Source organism: Solea solea, chromosome 11 (genome assembly GCF_958295425.1).
Source record: "Solea solea chromosome 11, fSolSol10.1, whole genome shotgun sequence".
NCBI classification, from domain to species: Eukaryota; Metazoa; Chordata; class Actinopteri; order Pleuronectiformes; family Soleidae; genus Solea; species Solea solea.
The window spans coordinates 7,034,561-7,047,605 of NC_081144.1; the positions used below are offsets into that span (position 1 = coordinate 7,034,561).

Below are 13,045 nucleotides of genomic sequence, written 5' to 3' on the forward strand. Positions count from 1 at the left end.
TAATTTCATTATATGAAACCATGTTTACCACCAAGACACAGTACTTACATTTATCATGAAGGAATTTATTATTCATAGAGATGCATTGGTTTACAATAATGTCTATAGTATCTACTCTTACAAGCTCCGTTTTGAGCAAAAATTCAACAATGTTCATGGAAGAGGTGAAAAAAACCCAACAAGTATAAAGAAGCTATGTTTTTTGTGTGTTTTTTTTTCATCTTTTTGATCACTTGATTATACCTTAAATACAAATATATCAGATCATGTTGGCAGTGAACATTTTTCATTTTCATTAAAGCAACATTTTCTTTACTTCATCTACATTTTTTTCTTTTTTTTAAATATATTATGACTAATAAAATAACAATCAGGTAGTGATATCATGATGAAGCTACAAAGAAGAGAGAAATGTTTCATTGTGAAGTGCTTACTATTAATGTTCCCTTTGCTTTGGCTTCTCTGCTCATCAAGGTCCTCTTTGTGTACAGACACAGTTAAAATAATAAACAGTTTCACACTTGTGTTTTTGTGACGTCACGATACTGTACAGAAAAAACTAAATAGAGAATAGATTCAGAAGAAGAAGAAACAAAAAAGAGGAAGGTCGATAAATATGGAAACAAAATAAACAAAAAAACTAAAAGAACTCCCCAAGAACATAGTGGTTTGGTTATGTAGATGAAGCTGTTGTTTTTTAAAATACAAAGTCACACGGGCTGTGAGTGAAGACGGCCTCGCAGTGGAGAAGCTGCTCCTCCTGGTCAGAGAGAAGGCATGCGGTCGAGAAGAAGGTTGTGCCTCCCCGGACTGTCGTGGTCTTCGTCAGGGTTCATCTCCGGGCTGTGGCCGTGCTCGTACGTGCTCTCCGGAGATTCGTAGGGATAATTTTCACATATCTCCTCATCCTCCTGCTCCTCTTTAATGCTAGATTAATAAACAAATAACACACACAAAAAAAAAAGTGATCAGGATTTGTGATCACACAAATACACAATACACAAGAAAAAGAAAGAAGTCTGATTAAATGGCGGCCAATGTGGAAAAACAGCCTCTTTCTCATTTGAGTTACAAAATCATTAAACACATGGTCCAATTTAGAGAAAAGTAGATGATACACGTGTGAGTGATAACCAGTCAGTACGTTTACATGCAGTTTAGTCAAGCTAAGGCCGTAGTCCGACTAAAACAGGCAACCGGACAACTTGCCGAGAACGAGTTTACATGCAGAGGACAAAATCCATTATCCATCCATTATCAATCCATCCGTGTAAGTCTGGCTTAGCCTCCGTAGGTGGCGCCATTTCTCTCTCTATAAGGGAGAGCATATTGAATCAGTTTGGCAAGATGGACGGTGACATGGATCATGCTGCGGTTCTGTACGCCTCGTACCTGCTGTACGTTTTAATTGTTTTGCTCTCGCTAGTGCCATCGTGTTATTTCCAGCAACAGTACTGCAATTTAAACGTCGTCTCCTTCTACTTCCGGGTCAAAGACCAGGGTCTGACTCCAGTCCGACTAAGCACATACGTACATTGAGTAATCAGACTATGAATTGCATTATTCAGGTATGTTAGTCTGACTAAGACTACCTTGATTTTTAGTCAGACTAACATGTTTACATGACATTAAGAAAATGTAATTATTGTCTCAGTCCAAGTGAAATCAGACTTTTAACAGGCATGTTAACGCACTGAGTGTGATTGACAGCCGGTATCATCCAATAGGATTTGTAAAAACAGGCTTCACAAAAGGAGATGGTTTTGAAATCAGTCTATTTTTATATACAGTACAGACCTCACAGTGATATCCTAGTACTGTAGCTGATGTGGCTATCGCCATTCGGCCTGAACAGCCCGTGACAGAAACACAAGCCAGGCCAGGGTTTTCCATTCATACTGTGGTGAGCTGAACTGCACTCTGCCACTTGGTGGATATTACAACTGAGGCATAAAGCACTGAAGTGGGTCAAGCAACATAGTTCTGAGGGTGGCACTTACAAAGCTTGTGGAGGGGACTGTGTTGCACTGCTGTCACTGTGGTAACCAGATCCATTAGCAAGGGCTCCATTCATCTGCTCTTGAAGAATATGAGGCAGGGAGTGCAGTGGGATGCTGCCCATAGAGGCTGGTTGAAAGAAGGAGTTCAGGCCGTCTAGTTCGCCGCTCTGGAAACAAGTAACAGTCTCAGTTTTAGTATCGATAATACAGCAACTGTTATGGTAATAATATTTTAGTATTAACAATGGTAAATGTGTGAGTGTGATATATAACAAAGGATAAATGTAAACTGTATGTATAACATGGTAATCATACATTTCGCAAAAATGTTGAGGTAATCTACAGTGGCCCTACGGTAATCTCAGGGCCACCGTAGTTATCTGATATCCATATGTAAATAACATGGTTTACTGTAATATTATCTCCTTATTACCACAGTGTTCTCGTGTTCGTTACTTAAGTATATAAATCGCCCTAGTTTTAAGATTCACATGATGTGAATGTACTGAAATGTCAAGTGTTAAAACGGATGTTCCCTTACCTGAAGAGCAGATCCACCTAAGCCCTGACGGTTCTGAGAGTTCTTCAGCAGAGAGCTGTTGGTACACACACACACACACACACACAGCAACAAGTTATATAAAAAAATTCCTTTTATTTTGAGGTTGATAACATGATAAATCATGGAAACCTCCACATGACATTTCTGATGAACTGCAGAGAGTCGTGTATCGAGGTCAAAGTTGGGTCAACGTCACAGTTTGGCTTATAAGGTTGTGCAAGAGAACACCCACGGTGTTCATGATGGAAATACACCTACCCATTACCAGCAGTTTTCTGCGGCCTCCGTCTGTGGAACTCAATCTCATCGACTGTCCACACGGCTCCTTTCACATTCTCCAAGCGCACAAAACATTTGTGGAGACTGAGATTATGTCTGACGGCGTTCTAAAAGAAGGATAAACAAAAGGAATAAAATTAACTTCATGTACTAAATCAGCATTCACCCGTCTGTAAATACAACTGCGTGTTTACAACATTTAACGACCGACAGGTTCATTACCTTCCAAGTAGCTGCATTGCGCCTGAAATATGCAAAGTTTCTCGTAAACCAGTTGTAGATTTCATTTAAAGTCAGCTGGTTACGGGGTGACTCAAATATTGCCTGAAAAGACATGGAGAGTGTGTAAGATTTACAGGTAACACTAAAAGCATTTCCATTAGTTAGACCGACAGTGTCGTCAACTGAAAGAAATATGATATTTATAGCAATATTTATGGCGGAAAGTAGACATTACCTGTCTTATGAGAGAGGCATACGTGAAGGGAGGTCTAACTTCTGTGCTCAAGTAGAACTCTTTATTGTCGATTATATCTGTGGAAAGACATTAACGAGCATCGGTTACACACACGCAGACACAAAAGGGACCGGAGGCAAAAAAGGAAATGTGCCAATTTGCCCTTTGCACAGCAGTCATTATATGTGTATGTATATATATATATATATATATATATATATATATATATATATATATATATATATATATATATATATATATACATATATATATATATATATATGTGTATATATATATATATATATATATATATATGTATGTGTATGTATGTATATATATATATATATATATATAACTTAAGTGGAGTGGGGGGTGGGAGCAGCCATTTTGAAAGGAGAAGTGAAAGTAGAAAAACTGCAGGTGTGAACTATCAAACTAATTGTTGGCTGAGATCCATTTCGCTTCCTCAGTTTCAGGGCGCGTGCTGGTTCACTGTCACACTGTCCTGACTTAAATAAACAGAACAGAGCCATTGTTAATGTTATCTGTAACTTGTGCTTTTCCTGTTAAAATGGCTGCTTTGAAAATGATGAAACAACTATCACACAGCAACTGATAAGACATAAATAATTTGAAAGGGGAAAATGTGTCCCATGCATCTCATGAGAAGCATAGTTTGTTCCAGCAGTAAAAATAAGTATAATGACGTGATCTCACCATTACCTTGGCTCACAGAGCGGCTATACCGCCTCCGTACTGGGGTCCCAGTGAACAAACTATTGGGAGTGAGGACTGAAGGGGAGTCAGAGACTGGCGTCAGGGGTGTGGACGGCGCTGTGGCGCTCTGAGACAGACTCATAGGAGGAGGGCCTTTGGGCAGTGTTGCCTGGGAGAAGGATACATTAGACACCAGATTCACCTGAAAAAACAAAGTCAGCAAAACATCAGTTTGACTGCATGCAAAACAATATTTATTTTAATTGAAGGAAACAGCCATGGCTTGTACTTACAGGCTGTGCTGCGGGTTTGGGTTCAGAGGACTTGAGATGAGCCATCATCGCTTGCAGTCGCTCTTTGTCCTTCTTCAGCTGTGTTGGGTGAGGCGACCAAAATAGAATTTGAGACTTGGTGAATTCACGACTTGTGTTAAATGACAAAATGACATTCAGTGTGGGAATGACTTCTTCTCTGGCATCCTAAGAGGTGTCATTATATCTGAAGGCATCACTTCTGTTTCCAGGGCTGGTGTGAAAACACACCACTGTTGCAAAAATTCAGAAACTCTTCAGAGAGTTTTTAGTTTAAAACAAAACTCTTCTCTTTCTTTTTCACAGGTTTAAAAAAATGGATGTGTCGCTCTGTCAAGCATTTATGTTACATTCGTAAACCACTAATTAAGAAAATATATCTGTTCGTTTTTGTCTGACTTGCAAAACTAAAAGAAAGCAAACCACATTTGTACCTGCAATTCCAACTGCTGCACCACCTGCATCTGCACACGACACTGTGCTGTGCTCTTGTCGTCCAGTATATGTTCACTGTTCAAATGTCTGCAAGGGAACAAATCAAAACCATGACATGCTTTAGAAACAATAACCAATTTAAGCTCTGACCAAATGTGATGTGTAAATTGCAGAACATACAAACATGTGATAAAAGTGTCATAGTAAGGTTTTTGTCTCTACAAAGCAATTAGTACCGTGTTCACAGACTGTACAAATCTTTGGAACACCAACTGGAGGGATGAAAGTCCCTCATTTGACATTTTTCTCCCAGAGGTGATCAGATCTGGTGGCACACTTTCATCCAGATTCTCCACTAAATTGTGTTTGTTTGTTTTTTACTTTAATTCATCTACAGTACGTTTGTACATCTGTACTTTTTTGCTGCATCACTGCACATTCTGATCGTGACAAGATGTGAATAGTTTCAACACTCACTTGAGAAATGCCTGAAAGTCTCCAAAGACAGTCTCACAGCCAGGCCATTTACACATGCCATTTCCATACAGAGGATGGCTGTTCTGTGTGTTTTCATCCATTGTCCCGCTGCAACAAACACAACACTCAACTGTTAATGATGCAGCCGAGACTCAACATGCTGGTACCAAGAAATCACAGTAAAAAACAGGATGAAGCTGTTAAAAGATGTTTGCTTTAAGAAAAAAAAAAATCACCTTTCTTTTCTCTTCAAGAGAGTGTGATGACCATTGGTGGTAGATTGATGACTGGAAGACTCTCTCGTGTCTCCACCCGTGGACACAATGCTACCATTCTCAGAAGCTGAAATTTCAACATTCACATTTGCAGTGTTTACTTTAAAAAAAAAATGTCAATCCAAAAAACAAACAAGACATCAGCGAACACCAACCACTGACCCTAAAAGTATTTCCAGTAAATGTCAAACAAAACAAAAAAAAACAGTGTTAGACGTGCAGGGGTACCTGGAGCTGTGAAAGGGCTGGTGGGAAGGACAGACAGCAGGCCTTGTCTCTGCAGGTTGAAGAGATGTTGCTGCTGCATTTGAAGGAGCTGCTGCTGGATGGCTATCTGCTGAGCTGTCAGCTGTGGTGGAGAAAAAATACAGAACAATAGTCATACAGGTAGCAAGACAAATTTCCTTTCAGGTTTCCAAATCAAATAAGTTCAGTGAGATAACAGAGACTATATGGGAACACTAAACATCACGCTGGACATATATGGTCAACTGTAAAATCTGGCTCACAGCTCATTCTGAGTTGGTAAAAGATTGAGAGTCAGCTTTAATCCTGCATTCTGCGCAAGCAGCACAATGCAGAGTGTCATTTTTCTGTTTTCATCTAAATTACATGGAGCACATTCCCCGCTGCTGCCGTGTGAGATGGATTTCAGAAAAACAGTGCAAGACAGTCACAAGCCGAGCGTAATGATGCACACAATCACAAGACAACCTATAGGTTGTGGATATGTGATACGCTTTAAAAAGGTATAAATTCAAAGCAAGAAGAGGTTAAAAAAAAAAATCCCTAACAATAACTTATAAACTAATAAAAACAACTACTGTGAAAATTACTTTTTTCTGCTACATATTAACTCTCTGATTGTGTATTTTCACACCAAATCTAGAGCCTTGTCATCAGGAAGGATCTTATGAATGTGACATAGCAGGCGGTGCAGCACGCGGAACTAATTATGACAATGACAGCAAATTGTGCATCAGTTATTCTGCGTCTTTATTACTAGTGAACTGAATATCACGTGTTAATATGCTAATTATGGAATTCATTATGCTTATGTGCTATAATAAATCTGCGTTACCTCTTGGCTGACGATCCCAGCATTCTTCTGCTGGAGCAGCTGCATATTTAGCTGCTCTTGTTGATTCTTGAAGACCTCTTGAATTTGTTGCTGCAGAAATATTAAATGAAATAAAACCAGGGGGACAAAGACACATACAAAAAAATATATGACTTGCATAAACATGCATTACCTGGTGTAACATGAGTGCTTTCTGCTGCTGCAGTAGAGCCTGGAGCTGCTGAGGATTGAGGATTGGCTGCTGTGGTGTCTGCTGTAGTTGTTGCTGTGGAGCCTCTGCTGGTGGGGTCATCATCGACAATGACACTGGAACCTGCATCATCCACAAAAACACATAACAGTGTGGCGAGTTAAAATCCAAACCACAAGACAAGACAGAAACACATTAGAGAGGGGACATTATGAATGCCAAGCTCATGACATAAACAATATATATATAGTATATAGAATATAGCACACTGTATGTAGGTACTTTTGAATGTATGTCTGTGTGTGTATAGCACTTTAATATATGCTACTATATTTAAGAAAAATAAATGTGCTTTTACAAGCCACCGTCTCTCTCCAATAATGTGGAGAATTAATAAAAACAGCTACAGCTCAGCACAGACTCCACTTCTTATTCATATACTATCTACACTTTCAACAGAATATTTTTTTAATCAAAAGAATAAAAGCCAGAATCGATTATTTGCAGCATTTAAAACAAATTACACAATAACTGTGGAATCTCAGCAACAATATAAATGGAAAAGGAAGCGGTGTCATCGTAGATATTGCAAATTTACTATATTCCAGACAATATAAGTAATAAAAGGTAGCTTATGATCTATAAAACAGCAACACAACAAATGCAGTTATACCTCCGTTCAACAGAAAATATGAAGCAATCAGGTTATAATCAGTGAATGTAAACACATGATTAGATTCCCCCCCTTTTATTTTCCTGGAACTGTGATCAGTTAAAAGGTGGCTTGTGGACTCCAGCACATGGCCTATGATCTGCAGTTTGTGGCCAAATGTATAATAACACAGTCCATCTACACTGGTTACATTATTGACAAATAAAATCTCAGAATAATTTAAAAATTGTGACATCTTCAATTTATTTTACCTCCTGTCAATCAACTTAAATAGCAGTGGCTCAATTCCTACACCTCTTACTCAAATAAAAGAAATAATTCATGGTTATTCTGAATCCTGCTTGCTTATTCATTACTTTCATATGAGCTGAGGTCAGTCGAGCAAACCCAGTTGGCTACCATTTTTATTTTTAAACTAAAAATGAAACAAACATAAACAACAACAACACTGGATGGCCCGGGGGGAATTTGAGCTTCGGCAAAACAACAACAACAACCAGTACCACAAAAACAACAACATCCTCTGCTAGGAATGCAGCAATTACCACACCCTCCCCCCTCACTGTCAAGCCTCACAGTTCAAGGGATGTTTACAGTAAACATAAACAGAGTAATCAAAATTGCACAGAGATATAAATAATGAATAAAACAGCACACAGAGCCTGTTTACGAAAACAGAACTTGAGATTCGTATTTTAATTAAGGCCTGATCCACAAACAAACATTTCTCTCCAAGGCAGAGTCTGTTTTTGAAATGGGTAAACAAACTGACAGTGAATTTCACACAGGCTTTGGGTTAACAATAACAGATGACTGCCTCCTAGTTTTGTCCTTTCTTATGAAATTCAATGCTGCAGAGGTGGCCACTGAAGCAATGAAAATGGGTCTATCCCACAGACAGAGAGCCAGTTGGCCCCTCTATTTTTCTGTGGACACCATCAACACAACAACAGCCTTTGACTAATCCCTGTTGCCATGGCAGCCAGCAAGTCCAAACATCTTCTGTTGTTGTTATTGTTGAAAGTCATACCAGTGAGCAACTGAGTGTAAACACAGATCTGTTCCCGCAAGACTGGTCTTGTGAACTACAAGATGACTGACAGCAAATAGAAACCCTATAAACTTGCTGAAAAACAAACACAATATGTTTTCTTTTATGAGATTTAATACCTACTAATGTGGCCTCATGGGTGTGGCGTGAGAAAGACTGACATTTGCACAAGTACTCAATAAACTCAACTTTAACAGATGGGACCTAAAAATATATAAGTACACAACCATGTGTACTTAGCCCATATATATATATACACATATCCTGTATTTTCATACATACATTTTGTGAATAAAATGTCACAAAATTAACAATAAATAATGTCATTTTTAACAACTGTCAATTTATTCCTGGACACCTTTAAAAATGATATGCAACTCAAAAATAAAGTTCTGCTTGACATTCTAACAGAGCCCTGCAAACATTCACAATGTAAGCATAAACAAACAATACTGCACTGATAGCTCTGCCCAGCAGGAGGCTATGCTTTGCAACCCCCTCACCCCAAAACCTCTGTACAATCTCCCTCCATGTGGTTCCCTCCAGCATAAATATAAAGAGTACAGAGAAAGTGAAAGGTTCATGGATTCCCTAACATTTAAATCTGTAAAATGTCTGTCCTGTCCTAAGTGCAATATCATACTGTGTTTAGAGACCACACCAGCAAAACAAACATGTTAAAGGATAATCTCATTTCATAAATAATACATATTTTAGTCATGGCAATTCACACAATAATGAAGGGGAAACAGTTGCATCAGTTGCAACACTTGCGTATTTCTTTGAGATGAGACATTTACACAAGCCTATGGTTGTAATTAAAAAAATCCAAGAAGCAATAATTATATTCTGAACAATGACACAGACGAAGCTACAGTTAGTGAGTGATTGATCATGTATGATAAAGACAATCATTATTTCACTTTATAATTTGATCAATATAAAGTCGATTTAAAGGGAGGTTTTTTTTCACAACAACAAAATATAAAGAGTTTACAAATAAACAATCCTCACCACCAAGATGTTGCATTAACCGTTTTGGAAAAATAAAAACCTTGCACATTTTAACATAATAACCAGCAAAATGCTGCCGATTAATTATTTAATTTAATTAATTAGCAAATACTCAGTACCATCTTAATTATTGCTTCATTTGTCCAGATGTACAGTATGCCTTTAAAAGTCAATGCTGGTGTGTTTGGACAGATGCAGGTGGGGAAAACTGACCCTTGGTGCCTCTGGAGGAGGAGTGTGGCTGCTGCTCAGTCGACTCTCATTCTCGGTGTAATTCCCGTTCTCTGTCTGACTAGCTAGAATGGCGTGGTGTGTTGGTTCTGACCCAGACTCATGCATCTGGACTTCACTGACCTGTGAAAGAAATGTGTGTAAATGAAAACAGCTGGATAACCCAGGACAATGCAAGGAAACACAGGAAGAAGGAAAACAGAGAACAACTTACTGAAGGACAAATCTACCACTTCACTAAAGAATTAAAAAAGGAGCTGCACTGTGTTCAATTGCAATAATGACCCAAAAAGGTAGTTATTCACCACAGGAAAGCAATCCCACTAAATGTAAAAACCTGTAGCACTTAAAGTAAAGAACTTTACTGTTATCACTCTGCCCACCAAGACAAACATTCTGTTCTACAAGAGAGTGGGACATGCCAGGTCTATTTGTTGAATAAGAGAGTGCTGCCATGACTACTGTAAACACAGGGGCCCTGGGTCTGTGTTTATGTGCAAACATATCTTCCTTCTGGAACAATTTACCATTAACCAGGTGGTGTGATAAACGGCTGTGGCAGGTAGTACAATGCACAAGTAGGCTATTATGTATACAGGTTGGGAGCTTTTGACTCAAAAGCAACCCAGCATAAACAAAAGTAAATAAACTGGGCAAACATACCATGCACAGATGGAAACTGACACACAAAATGAAAATGTCCACAAATTGGACTCTGTAGTAATATTATTATTGTAAGGGTGATATTACGGTCAAATGTACATCTAGAATTCAATCAGTTCTTCAGTTTGGCATCACTGAGATCCATTGTAGCAAAATCTGACACAGATGATCAGATAAGGCCTAACTGTTTACACTCCGATCAACTCATGACCAGAACTGTACCAACAGTTAGTTACACACAAAGCACAGAAGGGAGAAAAAAAGGCTTAGTGCTTCCTGTTTTGAAAATGACGGACTGATGATAACTGAAAAGTAATTCATGCTCAGCTGTAGCTTTGTGTCATCCATACCCAGGTTACAATAATACATGAAATCTGAGGCAATTCTTATGGAGTACAACTAAAACCTAATCAGACTAGACCGTTTTTGGTAAGGTTTTCACTGTGTTTACTTTTGCTTTCAGGATGAGGATTATTTCTGCAGACAAAGGGCAGTGTTTCCTGTAGGCATTTTTAAAGATGTCGGGGGTGCTTTTTTTTTTTTAAACCCGGCTGCATATTGGGTTCACCCCACCTCGGCTCCACGATGCATTTAACACTGGAGCAACATCAGACATTTTCTATTGTAGGATTAAGATAATTGAGCGGTTGTGCTGCACTGCACCTGCCTTTGGAATGGACTAAATAATAAACTATGATGCGCTTTAACAGTTTTTAAATCATTCTCACCACAGGGGCAACTCTTACACAGCAGGGGCCTCCACTCTTCAAAGAATGCGAAGGAAATGAAGGAAACAAGGCAAAGAGAGCTTTGCGAGAGCAAACAACTACCACCTCCTCCCTTACATGGAGACTTCACACATGCACTAATAGTTGATACATCAGTAATAGCAAATCTCATCATACCTTCAGCTTGTTTCATGTGAATGAACAATAAACTGAATATATTTGTTTATGTGGTTACGGTATTTTGGAAAAAGAATACAATTTATTTTGCTGCAGCGCATTAGAATATCAGTGTTATGTATAAAAGGTAGAGACACACAACCAATACTAAAGTTAACTATATTACCCATTGGTAGTGTTAGCTTTAACTTTACATTAATAACCCAACAGGTTTCTCGTCATCTGGTCTTAACATACATAGTTTGTAGTCAGACCAAGAGTTTGAACCGTCTTCACTTAAGATATATTACTTTTTAAGAATGAGAATGTTATAATGGATATTCTGATATTATTGAAATGAAAATATCCTGACTACAGTACGGATTTCGTGATACTATATGACCGTGTATATTTTAATGTAATCTGTTATTTTTGTTTGACATATCTCGTGTTAAAAAAGGGATTTCCTTTGATCACTCAAACCTGTGCTTCGACTGGTCCGTAGATTAAACAAAGGACAAAGTTGTGTTGTTTGTTAAATCACGTTGTAAGAGACCGACCGACCACAGTGTTGCTTCGCCCTCGGAGCACATTGGTCGCACACGGCTAATCGTTAGCCTACAAATCACATTAATAACGATGTTATTAACTGTCGCCGTAGTTTTGATGGTTAAAGCGAATACGTCTATCGCTAAATCTGCTTCACATGCTATGAATGAAATCGATATCCGCTCACACACCAACCACTGCAGTCTGCGGTTTGCATTGGGCTCTCGAGCCTTTAGCTTCACGTGAATCTGGTCGTGAACGGGGCGTTTATGACTTTTATATGTCAACTCTGCTGCGACCACCTTGCATTGTTTTTAAAGCTATTCAGAAAAACACGTTTACTATACTGGTTAACAGTTTTCGACGGACCTTCAGGGCAGCGTTGACGTCAACAGCACAACAAAAGCTAGCAGAGCACGTCCTGTTGCTAGCTTGTGTAAGAAACGCGTCTTTTTCCACCCGTCTTTATTTTTTCTTCACCCGGTATCGTCACAAACAAGCCGTACATTAAAGCGAAAATTGTTTCAGTGCAATTCGGCGCGCCGCGGATTTAAGGTTTACTCACCGAATGATGTACGGACGGACAGTGTAGGACTCAGGGTGGTGTCTAAAAAAGAGACCTCGGAGCTCTGCCTTCCCTTGAACAGAGCTAGCCATAAGTTGCTAATCGGGGGCGTGGTTTAGGTAAAAGTAAACAATGGTGACGTCATGCCGACACGCGGGACTTGTCTCTGCTTTTTGCTTTTTGCTTTTTGCGAGACTGTCTGTCCGTGCTTTTTGCTTTAAAATAATAATGTTCGCATTATCACCCGACCACTTATTCATCTACAAGGCACCAGAATATAACTCAAACTGTAACAACACAATGCCAAAACCTGATCCCAACGTCATCAATTAATTCTTTAAATAACAACAGTTACATGACATGAATAAAATACACAACTATATTTCTATTCAAACCACACATTTAAATATGTGATATATGTGCTGCTATCTGTGACCTGTTGGGCACAATTATATATATAGAATATATAAGATATAGAATTAATCTGCTTGAATCTTTGTTGATCCATATGAATAGTGCAGACACATGGATGTGAGTATGGGATTCAGACAGAAATGTGAATATGTAAAGATGAACATGAATACTACGGAAGTATATTGCTGTCACAGTGGGAAAATTGTTTTGGGATCAG

General features: G+C 38.7%; 1 protein-coding gene across 3 annotated transcripts; it reads right to left on the minus strand.

The window, feature by feature from the left end:
- Positions 1–44: 44 nt before the first annotated feature.
- Positions 45–12,514, minus strand: LOC131469120 (forkhead box protein P1-B-like). Of its 3 annotated transcripts, none has more exons than XM_058643998.1 (16): positions 12,415–12,514; positions 9,736–9,876; positions 6,767–6,907; positions 6,595–6,684; positions 5,742–5,862; positions 5,475–5,580; positions 5,239–5,346; positions 4,761–4,848; positions 4,309–4,386; positions 4,022–4,217; positions 3,299–3,375; positions 3,064–3,165; positions 2,821–2,948; positions 2,542–2,596; positions 2,001–2,167; positions 45–927 (listed from the first exon to the last, which is right to left on the minus strand). In XM_058643998.1, exons 2-16 carry the CDS (start codon positions 9,859–9,861, stop codon positions 765–767), a joined length of 1,746 nt encoding a protein of 581 aa, XP_058499981.1. In that variant the 5' UTR covers positions 9,862–9,876; positions 12,415–12,514; the 3' UTR covers positions 45–764. The 3 variants fall into 3 exon arrangements, with proteins under 3 accessions (XP_058499981.1, XP_058499979.1, XP_058499980.1); XM_058643996.1 differs by having other exon boundaries at positions 4,016–4,217; XM_058643997.1 differs by lacking the exon at positions 12,415–12,514 and adding an exon at positions 9,968–10,118 and having other exon boundaries at positions 4,016–4,217.
- Between the last annotated feature and the right edge of the window lie 531 nt (positions 12,515–13,045).